The sequence below is a fragment of the Cupressus sempervirens genome, chromosome 1 (genome assembly GCF_028749045.1).
Source record: "Cupressus sempervirens isolate cs-2001-9-10 chromosome 1, ASM2874904v1, whole genome shotgun sequence".
NCBI lineage: Eukaryota > Viridiplantae > Streptophyta > Pinopsida > Cupressales > Cupressaceae > Cupressus > Cupressus sempervirens.
This window is the reverse complement of record NC_143118.1, coordinates 865,126,297-865,152,155: the sequence shown is the minus strand read 5'-3', so window position 1 is coordinate 865,152,155 and position 25,859 is coordinate 865,126,297. Positions and strand designations below refer to the sequence as shown.

General features: G+C 37.1%; 1 protein-coding gene across 1 annotated transcript; it reads right to left on the bottom strand.

Moving 5' to 3' along the window:
• Positions 1–20,945: 20,945 nt before the first annotated feature.
• On the bottom strand, positions 20,946–25,365 carry CYP724A1 (cytochrome P450, family 724, subfamily A, polypeptide 1). Its single transcript, XM_089814176.1, has 9 exons — positions 24,715–25,365; positions 24,123–24,447; positions 23,660–23,812; positions 23,314–23,556; positions 22,433–22,519; positions 22,220–22,298; positions 21,793–21,899; positions 21,583–21,704; positions 20,946–21,161 (listed from the first exon to the last, which is right to left on the bottom strand). The coding sequence occupies exons 1-9, from the start codon at positions 24,987–24,989 to the stop codon at positions 21,068–21,070; spliced, it is 1,485 nt and encodes a 494-aa protein (XP_089670302.1). The 5' UTR covers positions 24,990–25,365; the 3' UTR covers positions 20,946–21,067.
• Between the last annotated feature and the right edge of the window lie 494 nt (positions 25,366–25,859).

The window sequence follows — 25,859 nt, the reverse complement described above, 5'->3', positions numbered from 1 at the left end:
TTGATGATTTAGTGTCTTATGAAATGGTAAATAAACTAGGATTGAAGAAGTATCTTATTGATAGACCATATAGGGCATTTTGGGTCAGTGATGCACAAAATATTGTTGTAAGGGAGCAAGCAATAGTGGATTTCTCTATAGGAGAATATAAAAGATCAAGCTATATGTGATCACATTCTAATGACATGCTGCCATGTAATCCTTGGAAGGCCTTGGCAACCCTCAAGGAACACTATTCATTTTGGCTCATCAAATGTTTATATAGTAAACAAAGATGGTGTGAAGTTTAAGCTAAATGTAGTGCCTCTCCCATTTGACTTTTGTAAGTCATCCTGATGGATGCAACCTTGCTGATCTTTTGTTGTGATGGATCATGATTGTGACCCTGAGTGGTCTACACCGTCGAGGTGTTTGGATTTATATTTTTGTATCAGTTGCCTTATTTATGCTTTTGACTGATCTTTGAGATTATGATGTGATTTTTGGTTCACTGAGATTTGTGCCAATGGTTACCAGGATCGATGTGGTATCATGAGGTTGTTCAGTGATTACCCTAAGATGTGTGCAGAGATTGCACTATGTACTATTACCATGCTACACTGGACTGGGTTCCTCTAGCGATGATTAGTCATGTTTATGACTGTGTTTTCTTATGTGTTTTAAATGACTTTTTAATGCAAAGTAATCAATCATTATTAAATGCTTAAGTAATTAGAATGGATTGTTCTTGTTGGATTATTTGGTTATGTGCTGCGGATATTTACCTTGTTTTATTTTGATCTGAGAGATATTTGTTCTCATGTTATGTTTACATTTGAGATGACCTGAGGGTCAAATGTTACTCTTTGATTTCAGTATCAAAGATATTAGACTACTATATTGTTCAGTTAATCATATTGCATGATGATGCCATTTTGAGATGACAGTGTGTTTTATGATGATATTTGGTTATCTAGTTATCTAGTATTTGGACATACCTCTGATTTCGCTATATGATGGATTTAATGCTATGGTTATTTACTTCATTCCTACGTTGCTATGCCTTTTGCGAACATGAGTGATGTAAATAGATTATCTTAATATAATTAAATAAATGGTTAAATTAGGTGATTTAATGCATTTATTGCTTCGGCTATGTTATTATATGCAATTGCACTTGATTGTGTTGTTTAGTGTGCAGGATTTTTATCCCTGGCAGTGGCACATGGAGTTAGTGATTCAGCCGTTCATATTTTACCAATTTCATCCTTGTATGGTCGACGTATCCTTAATTAAATGTTTAATTTAAACCTTTCGGTGATTATTAAATCCGAACTCATTTGCATTATGTGATTAGACCAGTAAGCGTGTCTGTGCATTTAGAGTTTCGCTTTGTCACGAAAGTTGTTTAGGAGATTTATGTGTTTTTGAGTTTTCGGGCTTTTTAATTGATTTATTTTATATTTCTGGCAGCTTTGCCATAGATGAATTCCTATTTATAGGAATAGCCTATTTTCGTTTGGGTCGATTCGAGATTTAACTAGGTTGGCTGGTTATTTGCCCTAATCGATTATTCACTCGAAAAGTGAATAAATATCCAAAAAGTAATTTAATTCCTCACTTCTCACTTTCAAATTGGAAAGTTGGAGAGTAAAACCCAAAATCCTCTTCATGAGGATTTACTATTTTGTTCGTTGTGGGAGCTACGGGCGTGGTATAGTCCTGAGGTTGAGCTCATTAGATCCAGCTCAGGAAAACCTTGGATTGTCATGATTTTTAGCCACTTCTGCGGGCGTTTTATTTTTTGGTTCAGTTTTTTGTTTTGCCCTTTTGGCTGTGAGGTAGGGCTTTCCTGTTTTATTGTTTCTGCTCCGTTTCAGCTTCTATTTTTGGTAGCTGTTTGTTTGGAGGCTGAGAACTAGTGTTCCCCTCCGTTTCTGTATGTTAGTTCTACCCGGTTGGGCGGGTATGAACATTTCCCTATTTTTTGGGATGAGGGTTTGGGATTTTACGCTGTTATGCTGGCCGTTTTTGCATACGGTGTTCGATTTCATTTATTTTTGGATTTTTGGGGATTTTGAACCCAAAGGCCAAATGGGTTTTAATTTCAAAGTTTTCCACATTTTTGGGGTTTTTACCTCGTTTTGTGTGTTGCCCTGTTTTCTCAAGTTTTCTTGGCACAATGTGGGTCATGGACCTTGATGATCCATTTGGATATCAATTAGACCACTTTTGCACTTTTATGTTGCGTTGGGATGTGTGTTGCATCCGTACTCTCGAGGTTGTGTTCGGTTGAGTGATTTTACACCTGTTTTGGTTTCTTTTGGACCTTTGCTTTTGTTTCGTGAACGCTAGGATTCGTGTAGAATCCATACTCTCGGATTGAGGCCAGTTGAGTAAGTTCATGACTTTTGGTCTTGTTACATCATTGGGATTCATGTAGAATCCATACTCATGGATTCAGGCTGGTTGAGTGATTTTATGATGTACGATTTTATTAGCTCTGGGATTCGTGTAGAATCTGTCCTTCTCGTGTTGCTTTCGGTTGGGTGTTTTCTTTGCATTGTGTTCTCATTCTTGTCCTTATGTTATGATCTTCGTGATGGTGGTGTGCCACACACGAGTACGTATGCGTACATTTGTTGGGTGACTTGCAAGGCCCGATCTTCTGTGGATTTTCCGGAAGTTATGATCATTGGGGTTGGGATGGGAGTATGCATGCCCACGGGCACTTGTCGTAGGATGAGCATGGGTAGGGTAGGGTAACATATGGAGGGGGCTTCTATCTCGCAGCCCGACGATCATGATGACATGGGTATGGCTGAGAGGAGCTTGAATAAGTGATAATTAAAGAAAATGCGTGACTGGTAATAAAACTTAAGATAATAAAATGGTACTTTTTTGTATTGGCCTTTCGTTGAGGGAGTTGAGCTACACAGTGTATTGGCCTTCCGTTGAGGTAGTTGAGCTACACAGATTCAAGCTTGGGCTTTTCGATGCCAAGCGACTCTCCATGATGTTAGTCCCTACTTAGTAGCCTTTTGAGTGTCTGACCAGGACCTTTACTCCTTGCATTGTCTTAGGTTCTTGGTTCAGCCATCATACTGTCTGGCATGAGTGTTAGCCTTGGTTGTTGTGCTTTTGTGTGTTTGTGGTTGGATCATTATCTCCATCAGCATGGTGGGTGTGGACCTACAGGTGCCACGTGGTTGGGAGGCATAGCTACCTTCACCACTACTAGGGATCAGTGTACAGAGATGATCTTTTGTCCTAGTGCGACCGTTGGTGGATGTCTTCACTTGGTACTTTGGGTTTCGGAGTATGCTTTCTTGTGATTTATGCTTTCATTGGGATGCTTGTATATCATGTTTAGATGATGTTATTTTATTTGGCGCATTCCCTTATTATGATGTTTAGCATATGATTAGATGCTGTGAATTATTTTATTAAGCATATATGTTGCTTATTGTTGTTTAGCATGTGATAGGTGATGTTATCTACTGTAGGATTATCTTATGCTTTACTACTAGCATGTTAGATTTTCTTATGCTTATATTGTTGCATGTTTTTAGTAGTGATGTCCCTATTACGACAGTACCGATGATTTGGTCGGTGGCTTGGGATGTTACGCGCGGGGGACTGCTAGGACCCACGATGGTCTTATGATGCTATTGATGGTTGGGAGGAACCGCGCATTTATTTGGTTGTTTAGTTCTGAAATGTATTTTGTTCATTGCAATGTTTATTTCAGTATGTGATTTTCTTTTATGTTTTAGATGGTTAGATGTTTCTCTTTCCTTGCTATTAGTGCTCTCGAGTGTTCATTCCTCGATTTACGTGGATCCGGTACTCCCCGGTGTGGAGGTTTCCTTGTTTGTTTAGCTTTTTGTTTGTGTTTTGTGTCACGCTGATTTGTTTCCTCGCATGAGATTGTATTTTCCTTGCGCAAGACTGTTTCTTCCTCGCGCGAGACTATTTCTTCCTCGCACGAGACTGTTTCTTCCTCGAGCGAAAGAATACACTTCCCGCGCAAGAATGTAAATCTTTGCGCAGCACATAGGAATCCTCGCGCGAAGCTCAGTAGTCCTTGTGCGAAGTGCGCACTTTCTCACATGAAGCGGTGAAAGATCTCGCGCGAAACTCATGACCAATTTTCTTTCTCGCGCGAGAAACAGGGGCTATCTAGGCTTGTCAGATGAAAGTTCAGAAGTTGGTTTTAGGCACCCTTTTGGTTTCTACACCTTCCTGGTTGAAAACAAATTTCCTAGGGGTTTAAAATATATCGTTTAAGTATAAGTTGATGTATATTTAATTCCTTATACTTAAGATATATTTTAATATATGCAACAAATCGTTTGAGATAGGTTTCAGACCTCTCAGAGATAAGTTATGGATTCTAGGAAATTTCAGGGCTTCAGAAATCCAGACTTAGCCAATTTTTAGGGCTTCAAGATTTCAGGCTTAGCTAAATTTTGGGACTCTGCATTTTACCCCAGCTTGGTGTTTTTTTGATGAGTGGTCTTTTCTTGTGCCCTCATCTTGTTGTGGTGGTTGTTGGCTTTTGTTTGGGTGTGTCAGTTGGGTAGTAGCGTTCAGAGATTCGTTGGTTGTCGGGATTGTGTTGAAGTCTTCCATTCCGATCGTTGTGATCCCTGTATGATGTTGTCATGTGCATTCATACTTGTAAAAAAAAAAATATCTTGGCTTGATTTGAATCCTTGTTTCCAAGGATCTCCTGGCAAGGCATTACATCTGGTATCAGAGCCCATGTTCAAACATTGGGATCTCTGTGTTTATGTTGCCCTTGTAGGTTTTGCTGTGTTGGTTGAGTGCGAGTGTCTTGGAGAGAACTTGTGATCTTTTTTTCTTTGGTATCTACTCATGATGGACTTGCTTGTCCAGTAGATGCAACTAGAGCAGTGTGTGGAGAAGGAAGTGAGTCTTCCTGGCCTTGTAGGTGGGATCGTTGTGCCTTGGTTGGTTGGTTGCTTGTGTGACCCTTTTTGGATGGAACCACTGATTGGTGTCCATGTGTTGGCCTTGTGTGCCTCTGCTCGTTTCTCCTTGTGGAGTTACGTGCATTGTTTCCCTGTTTTCTCCTGATTGTAAGTTGATGAATGAATCTTATTTGTGATTCTTTATTTTGTTATTATAATGATGAAATGGTTCCTATCATTGAAAATGAGTGTTTATTGTGAATCATTGCAAAGAGTAGGTTTCCATTATATCCTTGGGTTAATGAGTTAAGTCCCCAATCTGATTGTTTCTTAAGCTTATGGAAATTTGTATTAGATGGATGAATATCTAAATGTTGCATTGCATGGAAATTTTTTTTGTCTGCATATGCATGAGATTACTGAAGGTATACTGCTTGATGTGTGTGAGTGTGTTCTCTAACGATGCTAGGATGATGTATTCCTTAGCATTGTGTGGTGATTTATCCCTCTTGTGTGATTGTACTTAGTCATCACTTGTAATGTGATTTGTTTGATGCCTTATTTTATTTGGCTGGAGGTACTTTCCTCATGTTGTTGGGCTAGCATTAGTTTTTAGTTTTTTTCCTCTCTTGAATTAGTCATCAATTTTATCTATCGCTCTCTTTGTGATAGTTGTCACATTTGACTTATTGTTGAAATGAGCTCTTTTTGGTACTTACTGTTGGAATTGACAATTCTCCCATTTGGGCCTTTTGATTATGTTTCATGATGACTATTCTAGATGTGTTTTACTGCTGCCCAGTTGTGTTTTGTCACTCTATCATGTTCATCTCAAACCTGTGGTAGTATGTACAAGGGATAATATCATGGAGAACATGCTAGTGTGTCTGATAGATTTTAAGTGTTTATGTAATTGGATGGTTTAAAAGATGAGTAAATGGAATGTTATTTTGAAAGAAATTGAAAGATATGTACTTGTTTTATGGTGACTCTTGGACCCTTGCTTAAAATCTTTCAGTTTCATCATGCATTAGTGCTTATATTATGTTTTATTAATGAAATTATGAAAGAAGAGTAATGATGGTTTCAATGTGTGAATTACCTTTCTCTCCATGCCTTATGTTGTTTTGGGCATGTGTGTTCTTGTGTGGATTTGGACATTTTGTCCGTTGCTTGTCTTGGTGACCAAGGCTGTTGGTTTTGTCTTTGTTGTTTTGATTTCAGTGGTGGCTCAGATCATAGGTCTTGGTCTCTATTAGCTTCTTCATGTTGTAGTCCTTTTCGATATCTTTTCGACACTTTTCAAATGGATTCAAACCAAGTCCAACTGTGAGGCTATGGCTTTTGGAGTTGTTGATCGATGTTCTGAGTACCTTTTCGAGTAGAGGCAAATTCAGTCATGACATATCGTATTTATGGCCATTGGAGAAGTTTAACTCCTCATGTTATTCATAATGGAAGAGTTATCTTGTCTTCATAATCTACTAGGTACTTGTTGGAGTTCGTGCTTGGGTTTTTGTGTTTCCTATTGCACTAACCCACCCTTGTGAGGTGTAGTGTGGTTTGTGAGTGTTCCTTGCTCAGGGTTGATGTCGCCTTGTCTTTTGGGAGTGACTCAGTTCTTTGATGAGTCTAGATTCTCCTTTCTGGATGTTGACCTTGGCACATCTCTATATTCTTTCTCTCTTGAGAGAGTAGGCTAGTGTGGTTATGCCACTAGCTTAGTTAGTGTTCTCTTGTGAGTATGTTGATGGTTAGGGATATTGTGAGTTCCCTAATGCATCTTGGGCTGATTTTGTGTAGAGGTTGAGAGTGACTCCCTCTCAGTCCTAATACTCTGTAGTATCCTCCTCCCTAAACTTATATCTTCATGTGGACTGTCTCAGTCAAGCTTTCTCTTAAATCATTGACTTGAGGCTGGAGATTGAGTTTAGTGGTAGTTTGGGTGTAGTTTTCCTAGCATGGTGCTAGAGGGACATGGTATCGTTGGACACATGTTTCCATCTTGTGAGTTGGTATGCAGACATTTTGTGATTGTGTCCACTGACGAAAGTCGTTGAACCATGTGAGAAGGTGATATCTTGTCTAGTTGGGTTGTGTTACCCTAGTTCCCAATGTTAGTTGAGCTTTTGTACCCTGGAGAGGTGTTGTGCTCCTACACTTGGTGGTGAGTAGTCCTTTGGAGTGTGTCCTTTTGTTGGTAAACTTTCATCCTCTTTGTTCTAAGGGTGAGTTTACGTGGATTCCAGAATGATCATGTGTGACATGATAGTATTCTTGGAAACTTTGGGATGGTTATTCCCCATGATTCCAACTTTTGTTGGAAGAGCTTAGTGTTTTGACCTGGTTTTGTGGTCATGTGGTTGGTGCATGTCATTTTTGGGCACCTGTTGACAAGGTAGAGGGGATTGTTCCTTACCTTCTATTATTGACTCTATGGCTAGATGGGTTCTTCCTAGCGCATAGAAGGTTTCTTGTTGGAGGGCCTTGTGTCTGTGTGACACCCATTCTCTTGTGGTTAACCCATTTGGGGGTTAATGTGATGGTTTGAGAATGTGGAGTGATTTGGGTTTGACTTGTACAGAGTTGTTGAGTCATTCCTATTGCTCGCTTTTGATTTTATTCTTGGTGTGTTTGGTTTCTATTCTTGGATTGCAAGCTTCCAGGAGTAAGCCTAGTCTTTGGGGGGGATGATGTAGTGCCTCTCCCATTTGACTTTTGTAAGTCGTCCTGATGGATGCAACCTTGCTGATCTTTTGTTGTGATGGATCATGATTGTGACCCTGAGTGGTCTACACCGTCGAGGTGTTTGGATTTATATTTTTGTATCAGTTGCCTTATTTATGCTTTTGATTGATCTTTGAGATTATGATGTGATTTTTGGTTCACTGAGGTTTGTGCCAGTGGTTACCAGGATCGATGTGGTATCATGAGGTTGTTCCGTGATTACCCTGAGATGTGTGCAGAGATTGCACTGTGTACTATTACCATGCTACACTGGACTGGGTTCCTGTAGCAATGGTTAGTCATGTTTATGACTATGTTTGCTTATGTGTTTTAAATGCCTTTTTAATGCAAAGTAATCAATCATTATTAAATGCTCAAGTAATTAGAATTGATTGTTCTTGTTGGATTATTTGGTTATGTGCTATGGACATTTACCTTGTTTTATTTTGATCTGAGAGATATCTGTTCTCATGTTATGTTTACATTTGAGATGACCTGAGGATCAAATGTTACTCTTTGATTTTAGTATCATAGATATTAGACTACTATGTTGTTCAATTAATCATATTACATGATGATGCCATTTTGAGATGACAGTGTGTTTTATGATGATATCTGGTTATCTAGTTATCTGGTATTTGGACATGCCTCTAATTTCGCTATATGATGGATTTATTGCTATGGTTATTTACTTCATTCATGCGTTGCTATGCCTTTTGCGAACGTGAGTGATGTAAATAGATTATTTTAATATAATTAAATAAATGGTTAAATTAGGTGATTTAATGCATTTATTGCTTCAGCTATGTTATTATATGCAATTGCACTTGATCGTGTTGTTTAGTGTGCAGGATTTATATCCCTGGCAATGGCACATGGAGTTAGTGATTCAGTCGTTCATATTTTAACAATGTCATCCTTGTATGGTTGACGTATCCTTAATTAAATGTTTAATTTAAACTTTTCGGTGATTATTAAATCCGAACTCATTTGCATTATGTGATTAGACCAGTAAGCGTGTCTGTGCATTTAGAGTTTCACTTTGTCGCGAAAGTTGTTCAGGAGATTTATGTGTTTTTGAGTTTTCGGGCTTTTTAATTGATTTATTTTATATTTCTAGCAGCTTTGCCATAGATGAATTCCTATTTATAGGATTAGCCTGTTTTCGTTTGGGTCGATTTGGGATTTAACTAGGTTGGCTGGTTATTTTCCCTAATCGATTATTCACTCGAAAAGTGAATAAATATCCAAAAATGAATTTAATTCCTCACTTCTCACTTTCAAATTGGAAAGTTGGAGAGTAAAACCCAAAATCCTCTTCATGAGGATTTACTGTTTTGTTTGTTGTGGGAGCTACGGGCGTGGTATCGTCGCGAGGTTGAGTTCGTTGGATCAAGCTCGAGGAAACCTTGGATTGTCGCAATTTTCAGCCACTTCTGCGAGCATTTTATTTTCTGGTTCAGTTTTCCATTTTGCCCTTTTGGCTGTGAGGTAGGGCTTTCTTGTTTTATTGTTTCTGCTCCGTTTCAGCTTTTATTTTTGGTAGCCATTTGTTTGGAGGCTGAGAACTAGTGTTCCCCTCCATTTCTGTATGTTAGTTCTACCCGGTTGGGCGGGTATGAACATTTCCCTATTTTTTGGGATGAGGGTTTGGGATTTTACACTGTTATGCTGGTCGTTTTTGCATACGGTGTTCGATTTTATTTATTTTTGGATTTTTGGGGTTTTTGAACCCAAAGGCCAAATTGATTTTAATTTCAAAGTTTTCCACATTTTTGGGGTTTTTACTTCGTTTTGCGTGTCGCCCTGTTTTCTTGGATTTTCTTGGCACAATGTGGGTCGTGGACCTTGATGATCCGTTTGGATATTAGTTAGACCACTTTTGCGCTTTTATGTTGTATTGGGATGCGTGTTGCATCCGTACTCTTAATGTTGTGTTCGGTTGAGTGATTTTACACCTGTTTTGGTTTCTTTTGGACCTTTGCTTTTGTTTCGTGAACGCTAGGATTCGTGTAGAATCCATACTCTCGGATTGAGGCCGATTGAGTAAGTTCATGACTTTTGGTCTTGTTACATCATTAGGATTCGTGTAGAATCCATACTCACAGATTGAGGCTGGTTGAGTGATTTTATGATGTACGATTTTATTGGCTTTGGGATTTGTGTAGAATCCATCATTCCCGTGTTGCTTTCGGTTGGGTGTTTTCTTTGCATTGTGTTCTCATTCCTGTCCTTGTGTTATGATCTTCATGATGGTGGTGCGCCACACGCGAGTACGTATGCGTACATTTGTTGGGTGACTTGCGAGGCCCGATCTTCTATGGATTTTCTGGAAGTTATGATCATTGGGGTTGGGATGGGAGTATGCATGCCCACGGGCACTTGTCGTAGGATGAGCATGGGTAGGGTAGGGTAGCATATGGAGGGGGCTTCTATCTCGCAGCCCGGTGATCATGACGCCACGGGTATGGCTGAGAGGAGCTTGAATAAGTGATAATTAAAGAAAATGTGTGACTAGTAATAAAACTTAAGATAATAAAATGGTACTTTTTTGTATTGGCCTTCTATTGAGGGAGTTGAGCTACACGGTGTATTGGCCTTCTGTTGAGGGATTTGAGCTACACAGATCCAAGCTTGGGCTTTTCGATGCCAAGCGACTCTCCATGATGTTAGTCCCTACTTAGTAGCCTTTTGAGTGTCTAACCAGGACCTTTACTCTTTGCATTGTCTTAGGTTCTTGGTTTAGCCATCATACTGTCTGGCGTGAGTGTTAGCCTTGGTTGTTGTGCTTTTGTGTGTTTGTGGTTGGATCATTATCTCCATCAGCACGGCGGGTGTGGACCTACGGGTGCCACATGGTTGGGAGGCGTAGCTACCTTCACCACTACTAGGGATCAGTGTACAGAGACGATCTTTTGTCCTAGTGCGACCATTGCTGGATGTCTTCACTTGGTACTTCAGGTTTCGGAGTATGCTTTCTTGTGATTTATGCTTTCATTGGGATGCTTGTATATCATGTTTAGATTATGTTATTTTATTTGGCGCATTCCCTTATTATGATGTTTAGCATATGATTAGATGCTATGAATTATTTTATTAAGTATATCTATTGCTTATTGTTGTTTAGCATGTGATAGGTGATGTTATCTACTATAGGATTATCTTATGCTTTACTACTAGCATGTTAGATTTCCTTATGCTTATATTGTTGCATGTTTTTAGTAGTGATGTCCCTATTACGACAGTACCGATGATTTGGTCAGTGGCTTGCGATGTTACGCGCGAGGGATGGCTAGGACCCACGATGGTCTTATGATGCTATTGACGGTTGGGAGGAACCATGCATTTATTGGGTTGTTTAGTTCTGAAATGTATTTTGTTCATTGCAATGTTTATTTCAGTATGTGATTTGCTTTTATGTTTTAGATGGTTAGATGTTTCTCTTTCCTTGTTGTTAGTGCTCTCGAGTGTGTTAGAATCTGAAAAGATTAATAACCCAGAAAACTAGTGCAAAGAGTAAATATCTAAACTATGAATGCAAATGATACAAAATCAAAATAGCATCATAGAGTTAGTCTCCAAGAGATTAATGAAAATGCTGGAAGTAAAATAGCATTAAGAGGATGCAAAAATAAGAGATGCAAATACAAGCCAGGTAGCATGCTTATATAGGCTAGGAAGAGGGAGGAGGTGTCAACACCAACCAATGAGGAGCAACCATCTATCGGACTAAAGATAGCAAAGTATCTTCCCAAGATAGCTAATGGATGCTCACATGTAGGAAGGTGACACCTCACAACCATTCACCTAATAAGACATGCTTTATTAACCTAAGCGAGATTATTAAAAAGTGTAGGAAAAACCTAGCAAAAAAGAAAAAATAAAAAACTACACTAACACCCCCCCATAAGCGAAGCTTAGGTGGATGTAGAAATGGGTCCCGACAAGTCAAGCCTGATGAGGTACCCATGTACATAAGATTTCTCAAAAGAGAGAGAGAAAAGAAACCCCCCCACAAAAAAGTCAGGACTCCGAGTGAGAGGAAGAGGCCCCCCCAAAAGATGAAGCATCCCGCACCCCCAGTAAAGCTCGCAAATGAAGGAACTTGCTCTCAGTGAAGGGTTTGGTGAAGATATCAGCAACTTGCTCGGAAGTCGGACAATAGCGAAGGTCAATGACATGACCATGGATGAGCTCTCGGATGTAGTGCATGTGGACCTCTATGTGTTTGGTCCGTTGATGATGAACTGGATTCCGTGAGATCTGAATGGCACTCTGGTTGTCACAAAATATGACTGATGGCCGTCTGATCTGGATACCAAACTCAGTGAGAAGATGTTGAATCCAAATGGCCTCAGTGGCAGCATTTACAGCCCCCCGATACTCAACCTCAGTAGAAGACAAAGCAATAGCAGACTGCTTTTTACTCGACCAACAAATAGGACCTGACCCAAGTGAGAAGCTATACCCTGAAGTAGACTTGCGATCCTCAGAATCACCTGCCCAATCTGAATCTGTGTAACCCACCAAATCAAGCTCAATACCTGCTGCATAGTGAATCCCACAACTATGAGAACCCTGAATGTAGTGAAGGATCCGCTTGGCTGCTTTCCAGTGTAACTCATGGGGCTCCTGCATGAATCGAGAGACCATGCCTACAGCATAGGAGATGTCAGGTCTCGTATGAGTCAGATAAATGAGACTCCCAACAAGTTGGCGGTACAAAGTGCCATCAACAAGTGGAGAAGAACATTGAGCCTCAAGTTTGACTCCAGAAAGGAAGGGAGTCGGAGCAGGCTTACAGTCATCCATATGAAACCTTGAGAGTAAATCTAGAGCATGCTTGGATTGTGTGATGGTGATCCCAGAAGGAGACTGAAGGATCTCAATCCCGAGAAAGTAATGCAACAAGCCCAAGTCAGTCATCAAAAAACTGTCCTGAAGGGCCACTTTGACAGCCTTAATGGTGGGTGAAGAACTTCCTGTGATCAGCAAGTCATCAACATACAAAACCAAAAATAGAAGTGAATCACCCTATTGCAAAATGTACACATTAGGATCAGAATGGCACCGAGTGAACCCAACTGATAGAAGGAAGGAGTCCATCTTGGCATACCAGGCCCGAGGAGCCTGTTTGAGGCCATAGAGAGACTTTCGAAGATGACACACAAGTGAAGAATCCTAAAGGAAGCCCTGTGGCTGCTCCATGTAGATCTCCTCATGAAGGTCACCATGAAGAAAAGCACTCTTCACATCCATCTGATGTACTTCCCAACGATTAGCTGCAGCAATGGCAAGAACAATTCGAATGGAATTCATTCGGGCAACTGGCGCAAAAGTCTCAGAGTAGTCAATCCCCGGAACCTGGGAGAATCCTTTAGCAACCAAGCGAGCCTTGTGTTTGTCAACTGACCCATCTGTTGCAAATTTTGTTCGATAGATCCACTTACATCGAACAAGTTTTCTTCCTTTAGGAAGAGGGACAAGATCCCAAGTGTGGTTCCTCATCAAGGAACTATACTTGGGATCTTGTCCCTCTTCCTAAAGGAAGAAAACTTGTTCGATGTAAGTGGATCTATCGAACAAAATTTGCAGCAAATGGGTCAGTTGACAAACACAAGGCTCGCTTGGTTGCTAAAGGATTCTCCCAGGTTCCGGGGATTGACTGCTCTGATACCAATTGTAGGGCCCATTTGCCGTTGCACCAAAAGCCATGACTGTTAGTGAACATGGAACACCACATAATTAACCACCTGTGGGCAGGGGAGCGCATTGCATCACCCAACAATCTCCCCCTCGACGCGCATACCAGGTGCTTACGCGGGTCGGGAAGGCACCGGGGAGATTTGAACCCATGACCAGGCCAAAACCAGGCTCTGATACCAAGTTAGAATCTGAAAAGATTAATAACCCAGAAAACTAGTGCAAAGAGTAAATATCTAAACTATGAATGCAAATGATACAAAATCAAAATAGCATCATAGAGTTAGTCTCCAAGAGAGTAATGCAAATGCTGGAAGCAAAATAGCATTAAGAGGATGCAAAAATAAGAGATGCAAATACAAGCCAGGTAGCATGCTTATATAGGCTAGGAAGAGGGAGGAGGTGTCAACACCAACCAATGAGGAGCAACCATCTATCGGACTAAAGATAGCAAAGTATCTTCCCAAGATAGCTAATGGATGCTCACATGTAGGAAGGTGACACCTCACAACCATTCACCTAATAAGACATGCTTTATTAACCTAAGCGAGATTATTAAAAAGTGTAGGAAAAACCTAGCAAAAAAGGAAAAATAAAAAACTACACTAACAGAGTGTTCATTCCTCGATTTACGTGGATCTGGTACTCCCCTGTGTGGAGGTTTTCTTGTTTGTTTAGCTTTTTGTTTGTGTTTTGTGTCGCGCTGATTTGTTTCCTCGCGCGAGATTGTATTTTCTTTGCGCGAGACTATTTCTTCCTCGCGCGAGACTATTTCTTCCTCGCACGAGACTGTGTCTTCCTCGCGCAAAAGAATACACTTCCTGCGCGAGAATGTAAATCTTCGTGCGGCGCATAGGAATACTCACGCGAAGCTTAGTAGTCCTCGCGCAAAGTGCGCACTTTCTCGCGCGAAGCGGTGAAAGATCTCGCGCGAAACTCGAGACCAGTTTTCTTTCTCGCGCGAGAAACAAGGGCTATCTAGGCTTGTCGGATGAAAGTTCGAAAGTTGGTTTTGGGCACCCTTTTGGTTTTTACACCTTCCTGGCTCAAAACAGATTTCCTAGGGGTTTAAAATATATCATTTAAGTATAAGTTGACGTATACTTAAGATATATTTTAATATATGCGACAAATCGTTTGAGATAGGTTTCAAACCTCTAAGAGATAAGTTATGGATTCTAGGAAATTTTAGGGCTTCAGAAATCCAGACTTAGCCAATTTTCAGGGCTTCAAGATTTTAGGCTTAGCCAAATTTTGGGATTCTACATTTTACCCCAACTTGGTGTTTTGTTGATGAGTGGTCTTTTCTTGTGCCCTCATCTTGTTGTGGTGGTTGTTGCCTTTTGTTTGGGTGTGTCAGTTGGGTAGTGGTGTTCGGAGATTCGTTGGTTGTCGGGATTGTGTTGAAGTATTCCTTTGCAATCGTTGTGATCCCTATATGATGTTGTCATGTGCATTCATACTTGTAAAAAAAAAATATCTTGGCTTGATTTGAATCCTTATTTCCAAGGATCTCTGGGCGGGGCATTACACTAAATCCTTTGACTGGTCATGATGAGGAAAAAGTTATTTGTTTTGGCAAGAAAGAGTTTGTGGACTTGCAGAGGCAGAGGGAGAGTAAACATGATATGACAGATCTACCACTGAAGCCATCTCTTTTGGTTATGAAGGATGAGATTGTTCAAGACAAAACTCAGAATTCTACTTACAATCAGACAGTGACAGCAAAAGGAGTGATGATAGGAATAGTATGGTGTCCTTTGGTGATGAGAGTGAACAAAGAAGTGAACATATCCATGGAGGATAAGAGACAGGGTCAGCATGACCTCAGACAACAAGTTATTCAGCCTTTGTCAAGGATAAAACATGAGTGTTCACAATCAGCAGGCAGTAAGGTTACCATGACTAGTAACAAGGATCCAATGCTTTTTGTTTCTAATGATTTGTATGCAGGTGTGCAGGGTAATACATTGCAGGTGAAAAGTTGCAAACATCCCTCTAGAAGGATGGGAGGAAAGAAGATAGTACCCCTTAACTCTTGGGACAAGAGTTGCTTTGAAGGTGGGGTGTTTGGTGCAAGGGCACCTATTAAATCATCTAAGAGAGCCTTGGTACCAGATGAAGATAGAGGATCAAAGACATCATTGATTGTTAATTGGGATATATTAAAACCAATAATAGAATTATGTAATAAACAATGTACTTTGAAAGACAAAAGTCATAAAAGTCCTAGTAAGGATCTAAGGGCAACATGATGTAAAATGGCCAAAAGAGCCATATGGGGTAGTCTTAGGATAGTTTCATACTTAGTTGCATTTAATAAATCCATATGACCAATTTTGAGTCAATGGAATAGTTTAGAAAGTTAGGGAATGCATGAAAACTATAGTTTGAAATTTGAATTTCAAATTCAAATGGTCATATTAGTTTTGGAGGGAAAGTAGTAATTTGGTATTTGTTTGATTAAATAAACCTTTGTAACCAACTTGGTCAGTTGGACAGGTGCATATAAGCCTATTTAAGTTGTAATGAACATATGCTAGAAATGAATCATTATTGGTATGGAAAAAATCATAGAAATTGTATAGAACAACAATCATACTTTCCTTTGCATCAATTAAAAAAATAAAAAATAAATGATACTTATACATACAATGGGGCTCTCTGTGCGAATGAAAATCCCTGATGATCTAGGACGCCGAATCTGTACAGGCTCATCGCTAGTAGCCACACCCTATATACAATAAAGAATGTAATTAAATGAGATTACCACAAACATTTTACAAGAATGCATCAATATTTAATCAATTAGAAAACATCTAATTACCTTTCCTTTGTCAATGCATGCTGGCTCACCCCCCGCACTTTGTCCCCCTGGGGCAGGTGGTATCTGCAAGATAAAAGAAAGATTAGCAACCATATATGCTACAATATCAAATAGAAAAAAAAATGCGAACACAAGATAATGTACCGTAGATGTCTCAAGGCCAAATGAAATGGTCGAGAGTGTAGCATCATCTATTTGTCTGAGCTCCTCCTCGATCATCAACTAAACATGAATGAAGATCACATACATGTAAAAGTCAGTATGGCTTAAAAATTAAAATTACTCTATTATAAAAATTAACTTTAAATCACATATGTCATAACAAAAAAATTAATACACGTACCGACACCGAAGGAGTCCATGCCTCTGCATTCCCCTCCTCTCTCGCATCAAGGTCTGTAGCCTCTGCACGTGCGTCTGGTGTATCCTCATCTAATACAAAATGATACTCAGGAAGATCACCTATGGGACCCAGGGAAATATTCTTGCATGTAATGCAAGTGTGAGGCACACAAATGTGTGATGAGCTAGCCAATGATGAACTGGAACCAACATCATCAACACGAGGAGGCAGGACTGACCTAGCCTGAGATATCATTAGGCTACTCAGCCTATGAATGACTCTGATGGTCTGAGAGCTAGCCTCTGCCATAATATCTGGATGCTGCACTCGAGGAGGGGGGCAGATTTTTGGGGGGGGGGGACAAAAGTGCCAAGTTTCTTCCATTGGGAAGAGGGTCTATCGTGAGGAGCTCCTAGTCCTAAGCCCATGTTGGGCTTCATGCTCCAATAGTTCACTTTAAGTTTCAACACAATTTCTGCATATAATTTTCTAAAGAAATAAAATAGTATGTCTAAATTGCCATGTGGAGGGATATCAAAGACCATCCACCAATGGTCCCAAAAATTTGCACGTATTGTGTCATTTGTGCACCATTTAATCAATAGTTTGGTTTTTTTTGGGTCAACTGGTATACCCATTTTTGGGTTAGCAAAAAGGCTTGCCAAATTGTCTTTGGTTATGTTGAGGGCCGCAACCTCATCATAATCCAAACCATCATCAAACATCTGGTGCATTTCATCACGCCAACGAAGAGTGGCATTTTGTTGGTTTGCAAGGGTTTCAATGTTATCCACTATGGTGTTTAACGTGGATAACATAGGAGCCAGTGCAGGTACATTATTGTATGTTCTATCAAACCTCTCAACTTAGTGAGATTTTCATTTATCAAATCCTCAATTCAAGGAGGGTTTTGAGGAGGTAGAGGATCATTTGGTGGATAGTTTTGTGGGGATACTAGATCGTTTGGTGGTGGGTTATGAGGAATATTATTCCTTGCCTCAGTGTCATCATTTTGATTAGCCATTCCTATTGAATTACAAAATGTAATATTTTTTTTTAAAAAAATCTAAATTTTAACCATTTTTGTCAAAAAAACCCTAGATTCAACTAAAACAAACAAAATCATGTTAAAATCTATTAAATTTAGGTTAAAAATGAGTTGGGGGGGGGACATACCTGATATTTGATATCCGATTTCGTATCTGATATCTGATTTTGTATCTGATATCCGATCCGCGATGGCAATACTGGCCCCAAATTCGTGTAAAATGAGGGCCCAAGGGTTTGTGATTTTATTTAATCCAATGCACAGGTATCGGATATTTGATATGACACAAATATAACATATAATATATAATATATATTACATTTTATATATAACATATAATATATATTACATTTTATATATTTTTATATTATATTTTATATTTATTATATTAATTTACTATATATTATAATATAAAATATTATATTATATAATATTATTATTATTATATTATATTATTATAATATAATATGTTATTATAATATAATAAATTATAATATTATTATTATAGTATAATATTATACGATTATAATATAATAATATTATTATTATTTAATATACTAATAATATTATTATTATTTAATATACTAATAATAATAATATTATTTAATATAATAATAATAATAATAATAAATAATATATCATTTTATTATATGATTTTAATTATTAGTCGAATATTTGATTTAAAATCGGATATCCGATAAGGCTCGGCTTAACCTTCCAGGTTTGGTTCCTAGATAGGTAAAAAAAAGTCAGAGCAGATTTTGAAGCGCTTTTAGGTGTCTTCAAATTCTTTTTTTTTCACATCGCCACTTTTTGGCACACCATGATCCTGCACATACCCTATAATGAAATACAATAAACTCTTATATACATCATAATTTCTATAAAGAGATACGAGAAATATAATATTAAGAAAAATAGCCATACACCAAAAGATCTTCATAATCCAAGATATAAGCTAACCAATAGCACACAATCTAACTCAAAAGGAGGGATCCACCTAATAAAGATGAACACACAATCTAACTCCAAAATGGAATAAAGGTTGCAAGTGAGTCAGGTTCACCCAAAAATGTGGGGTGTGTGTGTGTGTGGGGGGGGGGGGGGGGGGAGGGGGGGGTAATGGAACCAATCCTCCCTAACACCTAATAAAGGATGAAAACCAAGATCACCTCTTACGATAGGTTTAATTAACACAAAAGGAAGTGTCAATGTAGAACCTAATGCAAATGAATAAATTACTTGGATTTATTTCCCTCTCAACTCCACCTTAAGAGGGTTTTATGCAAGTAGATATGAAATTTAAGATTGAAATATAAGAAAAAGAAGATGGTAAAGTGAAGATATTATATCTTGCAAGATACAAACCTAAACAAGTGCTACTAAATGACCTCCAAGAGTTGAATCCCAAATTATGAGTGAAAAATAACAAGATAGACAAAAACCCAAAAATCATTTGATGATCTAGAAAAGGTCAACTTTCACATGAGGGTGACTTTCTTCTAAAGTAGGGGAATTGTATGTCTCTGATCAATTGTGTCCAATCCCAATTCTAATTTTATATCTCTGACAAATGACAAAAAGGGTATCTAAATCTACAACTATTCACCCATCCAAGATTCAAAACCTGCATAAATGAATGTGCTTGAAATCTTCCTTTAAAGTGAATGTAGATCTTGAGAGGATGAATGAGGAATATGCATCAAAGGATCTTGAATTATATGAAGAGATATTTTGAATGTTGAAAGTGCTATGGAAGATCTAACATAAACTCCTTCAATCACTTGAATGTATGAATCCTTGATCTTCAATGGAGAGATTGTTTAAATGCCTTGAATGCTTGAGAATTTGAATGCTAGAGCGTGTGAATATTTGATCATGAACTTTATGGATGATTGATGGATGTGAAATGGAGAAAATAGATAGGTTTATAAAGGGTGCAAAATTAACTTTCTCCTACAGGCTGACCCACCTAAAAATTAACAAATTGGAACAATTTAGATAGGGGACCCAGGAAGCGGCCCCAGAATAGGGTTGTACTACATCCTTGATTGGGAAGGAACACATTGTATCCCTTCCAACCAGGGCCCAAAACCCTTAAGATTCCTTCGATGTCCTAAAATAGGTCTTGAATCTCAGAAATTAGGTGCATAACTTAAAATATAGCTATTAAAGTATAGAAAATAGATTATGAGTGATTGGATGATGGAGTGTTAGGACCTAGGTGGTTAGATCATTCCTCGAGCTTTACAATATAAAAGTAGGAGCTTTGAAGATAATCTGTTAGCTCCTACCCTAACTCCTCTTGGGAGAAAGAAGATGAAAGGGGAGTAATGCAAATGAATGATGAAATCATATTAAATGGGTGCTAAACCATCATTAAATTAAGGTGCTTCCAATTTAAGATAGTACACAAGGTACCATTCTTAGTTTGAGTTTCCACAATAAGAGTCTATGTGTTGTATGGTGTACTGTTTTCTGATTTGTGTTTACATGCTTTACACTTTGCAAATTGGTGATTTTTTATGTATCAACTTTTATAACTTTTAAACTTCTTACTCCTCAACTAAAACATCAAGTAAAGAATCCCTAGTACCACATGAGCTAAGAAAAGAGTAGACCTCATAACCTTGTACTTTACGACAATAAGCTCTCCCCAACCAAACCACACCTTTAACCTTTTAAAATTTCCTGCTCTTTAAAAATACTACTTTTTAAAAAGATATTAAAAATATTAGCAAATTTTACATTATTTAAATATTTTTTAAACTAAATTTTATAAAAATAAGACAATTTTAAATATTTTTAAGAACAAACATTTTCTAAAACTAACCATTTGGTAAATATTAACCATATATATATATACGAACTCACAACTACTATAAATATATACGAACTCCTATTTATTTGTTCTCCTCCATCTTGGTGGAATTATAAGTTTCTTGCTTTCCATGAATACAACGGCTATCTATTACTTTATGGTTACCACTATTGTCTAACACAAAAAACAAATTACATGGAGTCTATTCGTCAATATGCTCAAAGTGGCAAACATGTCTCCTTAAAGGGACTCGTTACAATCCATCAGGTAAAAGTTGGGTTTAAAAAAGGCATTTAAGTCATAAACTAATGAATAAGTTATCCACTATATTTAATGCACTTGTTCATAATTAAACTAAAATTAATGAAGAATGTTCATATATCACATAAATTATGTTTAAAATAATAGTATGCGCAATAAGCGTTCTCAAATCACCACAAATAGATTGCAATATTATAATGGAGATATTTACTCATAAAAGTGATAAGTATTTTCAAATATATATTCTGATTCATATCAGATTTTACCCATAACAATTGAACTTCACAAAGTATTGAGAATTGGAAGAAAGAATGTAGAGATTTTTATTGATATATTTATAAATATTTACAACTTTTTAATCTATTTATTTTGCTTAATTTCATTTATTTATGATAATATACATCAAATTTAATTTACAATATTATATTTGTATTGGTTCAATCATAATGGGCAATCCTTTTTCAAATTCCACATATGGATGTGCAAGAGCATGATCTTCTCCATTCAATATCCATCTGCAACAAAATAAAATTAAAAATTAAAAATTAGGAGTCAAATTGAATTTAACATGTACATATGTTTCTTTAATAGTATAATTTTAAATTTCAAACATATAATACGGATGTTCATTTAACAATATATGGATTAAATATGTTGTAAACAAAATTATCTATGATAAAATTAATATCATTGTATTTAAAATTTATTAAATACATTATTTAAAGTTTAAAAACTTTCAAAATTTTAAATTATATAATTTTTTTATTTTACTACCTATCTTCTATTGACTCATTCATGTTATATAAAAATAAAGGTTACAACACAAAAAATAAATTAAGTACCTTCTATATAAAATTAAAAATGATTATATTATCTTTACATACTAATATTTATAAGACTTTTTAAATTTCACATGAACAATCAACATTAATATACCTGTAATTTAAAATGAGATGATGGATGAAGAAGGAAATCTCTACTTTCGCAAGTTCTGATCCTGGACAAAGTCTTGGTCCCCCACCAAAAGGTGTAAATTGTTTAGTTGGGGAATTAGCTATCTACAAAAATTTAAAAATAACATATATTAAAATATCTAAGTTTAATTACAATATTTAAAAAAAAAAAATACATATATAATAATCACACCTGCCATCTCCAAGGATTAAATTGTAAAGGATCCGTAAAAAAAGATTCATCTAGATGTACTCCTGTGAATACTGGAAGTACCTTCCAACCTTTTGGAATTCTAATATCTAAACAAACAAAATCAAAATCAAAGTTAACAATTATCTTCAATCAAACTAAATTCAAAGACTTCTGACTATATGATATTTAAAAACTCATTATTAAATATGTAATAGAAAAAAATATAATTACTAATTAATTAATTTAATTCTTTTATAAAAAAACTGTTTTAACAAGTCAAAAACTATTAAAAAACAATTTTCCTTTTTGTATAGTTTCTTATTTTAATCCATTTATGTTTGAATTTCAACCATAGAAAACTGACGATTTGAAATCAACCTGCCCTATATATTTAAAGCAACTAGAAATAATAAAGAAAACAAAATACCTTTATATGTGATGTCCTTCAAAGCCTTTCTATGGACAAATTTGACTATATTGCCATAGCGTAATGCTTCATTGATCACCTGAATTCATTATAGTCTTGAGCACATTCTTTCATGAACAATATTATAGTCTAATTCAGACTTTAAAAAAGAAGGGGAAAAGCTAATTTGTAATGATGGTATAATTTATTTTAATATAATATGGTCACACATACCTGTTGTGTAAATGTCATTTGGTTGTAATGGTCCCAAGTCAAGTGCTGATCCTTTTGCTTTGTGCTTGCAATCATTTCATGCTCAGCCTGTAAGCCCAATGTCCAACAATGGTGTTAGCTGTTTTGGGTGCCAAAATGAGTGAGACCCATTACAATTAAGTGAAGTGAAAAAACAAATATATTAAATTAGCAGCATGAATCATGTTGACTTGATATTATAAAAAAATGATGTTGTGCTCTCATGGATTCTAACATGAAGTCAACACTTGAAAAACAATCTTCTGTATGCATTCTCAGTCTATGTTTACTTGATCAGCTATTTTGGTCTCAAACTTCATGAACATGTCTATGAATGGGGATTAAGTTAAAGCCTATCTTCCTAAAGTGTGATGATTCCGTATTACAAGTGCAGGGCTGATATGAAAAATTCATGAAATTTAAAAATGTTAGTATTTAATTAATTTTTTGTCGGTTTGAAATGATGTTATAGTTGAAAAATTTTACTCATCAATGTTTCAGATCACACTCCATCAGAATAAGAGAGTTAAGTAAGAAGAACCAACTTATCAATGTTTTGAGTCACACTCGGCCAGAATAAGATAGAGTTAAACAAGAAGAAGAAACGAAATGACTTAAAAGATAACTAAGAGAGAAGAGTGAGGTTAATGAATCCCTTGCCCTAAAGTTAATTGGGATGGAGACAAGCCTAATCTGACTTTTCTTGTACATACTGTATATAAATTTTACAGCCTAGTCTAACTTTTATGACGTAAAAGAGAATAGAAGACAACTTTGAGTAAAAGTGATGGACCTGAGATAAGCCCATTCGCTGAACATTTATAATAATTACTAAAATGATAGATTGAATGACCATAGATTACCTTTAATTCTTGCAAGGCTACTTGGGAATCACCAAGTAGGTAAATGATCATTGCCAGTAGTATGTAGGTGGTTTCATACCCACCAAGCAGAAGATCCATAACAAGGCTTAACTTTTCATGGTTTCTCAGGTTGTTACTGACTAGAAGTATGTCAAGAAAGTCTCCTAATGGCTTGTAGTCTGTTCCTTGCTTTGTTCTTTCTTTCACTATCATGTCTACTGCAGACAGAATTCTCTTCCTTGCCTGAATATCATGAAAAAAAAAGAAACATTAGAAGGCAATTGAAATCTACCACGTGGGTAATCAACAAAACATCTTGGCGAATGAAATCTACAAATTCAATCACCTTAACTGCCCTTGCATAAGGTGTTCCAGGGATGTACAATGGCAGTGAAACAAGCCCCTTCATGAAAGTAAGATAATCATCCAAGATTCTGGCTGTCAATGGGTTTTCAGGTGTCAAGCTAAGCATTTGCTTCACTATAACATTGAATGTGAACTGCATATACATAGATTTAAAGTCAAGTGACTATCATATTAGCATTTTTTCTCTTGTAGATTCATTCCTTTGCATTCTTAGCTCTCTTATCTTAATGATAGATTATTGAATATGATTCAAAACATTAATACTAATAAACTCACACACAATCTTACCCAAAAATGTGAATATAACAATTTTTTCCAGTTCCTCTGTTATAATTTATCCATATTCAATTTCAAAATGATGTGAATAAAATTATGCTTAGAACTACTTGACTAGCTCTAAGCTATCCATATGCTTGGGTTGTACCAAATGCTTAGCTTTATACCTTCCTAGCTTCTTCACAAAAGATGACTTGCCGCTTATCCTTCCAGGAATCGATGACATGAAGTGCATTTTTCTCTATTTCTAGTAGAAAATCATGTCTTGATTTAGCGGCGTTGATCAGATTCAAGGCTTGAGTTCGGAGCCTTTTGTGCACATCTCCAACTATAACCAACAAGGAATCCTTCCCTAGAATGCCATGAATGGCCTTTGGATAGCTACACTCAAACAGCTTATTCTCATTCTGAAGTACATACGCATTAAGCTCAGGGTCACATGATACGATGGTCTGTGATCCAAAGAGATGTGACTTGAAGACTTTCCCATACCTGCATGATCGGATTCAATTGCATTACAATTAGTTCATGCAATTGCTAAATCATCTAAAATTGTTATATGTCATAAAAAGCCCCAGAGTTGAGAGTTATCCCTGTCTCATGGAGCTTTCTAAATCCCAACTTAAGGGCTAGGATTCAGATGTGCAAACATGTTTAAGGACCCACTTCAGGATAAAACTTTCACATAGACATTTTCAGGGACTAATTGAAAAACCGGCCTCTGGAAATAAATTGGGCCGAGCAATAAGATATCAATACCTGCTGCAATGATCTTCGAGAAAGCTTCCTTTTCTGTTTGACTTGTGTGGTTTTAGGAAAGCTAATGTTTCTCCGAGTAATGGCCATCCCATGCATCCTCTAGGAACTCTTCTCATGCTCCTAAGGAAAGGAAGATAAAGGAACAAGATAATCCCTCCCAATCCTACCAAGCATGGAAATACAACCCACCAAAACTCTCCCACCATGATTATATGCTCAAACTCAAATGGGATATGAATTTGGTACATAATTCTAATAGTGGAGAGCAATAACATATGGAAGAGATGCACTCCCTGCTTTTTAAAATATGCAGGGAAACTTTTGCAGCTGCAGATATTATATAGGCGATGAGCTTTTGTAGGCTTCCAGGTAGACAAAGCAAGTCCAGTTAGCACGAGAGAGACTTCTGATTATTATTAGATACTATACAGGATGACTTTAATGGATTGAGTTTGCTTTCATCTTAGCCAATATTCAAACAGGAGGAAAAAAGGACGAAAGCTAAAAAGTCAGCATTAGTTTGAAACATGAGATGTCAGGGTTAATTCATATTCAACGCTCAATAGGGCACTTTGGTGAGTCTTACAATTCCAAGCTCCATATGATGTGCCACAGACTTAGAACAGACCAAATGAATGCCAAAGAAGCCATCTTTTTCTATAGAGGAGCACAAAAAGATGGTGTTTGGAATTTCATTTTCTCCTAATTGATCATGAGGAGGATTTTCTTAAGTTGGAATCATAAGCATATGGAACTCTGAGCTTGATGAGGTCATCCTTGTTATATGCTCATTCAAAGCAATTCAACTTCCATTAGAAGCCTCTATCACATTGTAAACATGAGAATGCTATCTATTACATGTTCAAACCATGGTTTGTTCTCCGGGGTCCCATGACAAAATACAAATAGAAGACACTGTTTAAATCTCGACGACAGACCACTATATTAATCCCAGTGCATACACGTGAATTGAAAACCCGGTATATACCTAGAAAATAGAAAAGCTTTTCACATTCTTGTCAGCAGTTGATTTGATTATGGAGTTTGACCCACAAAATTTGACTCACCAAAAAACTAGAAAAGGAGTCAGTACTCTGCCCATCTTGGGCCTATACTATTTATGCAGTGTTCCTGCTCCATCACAG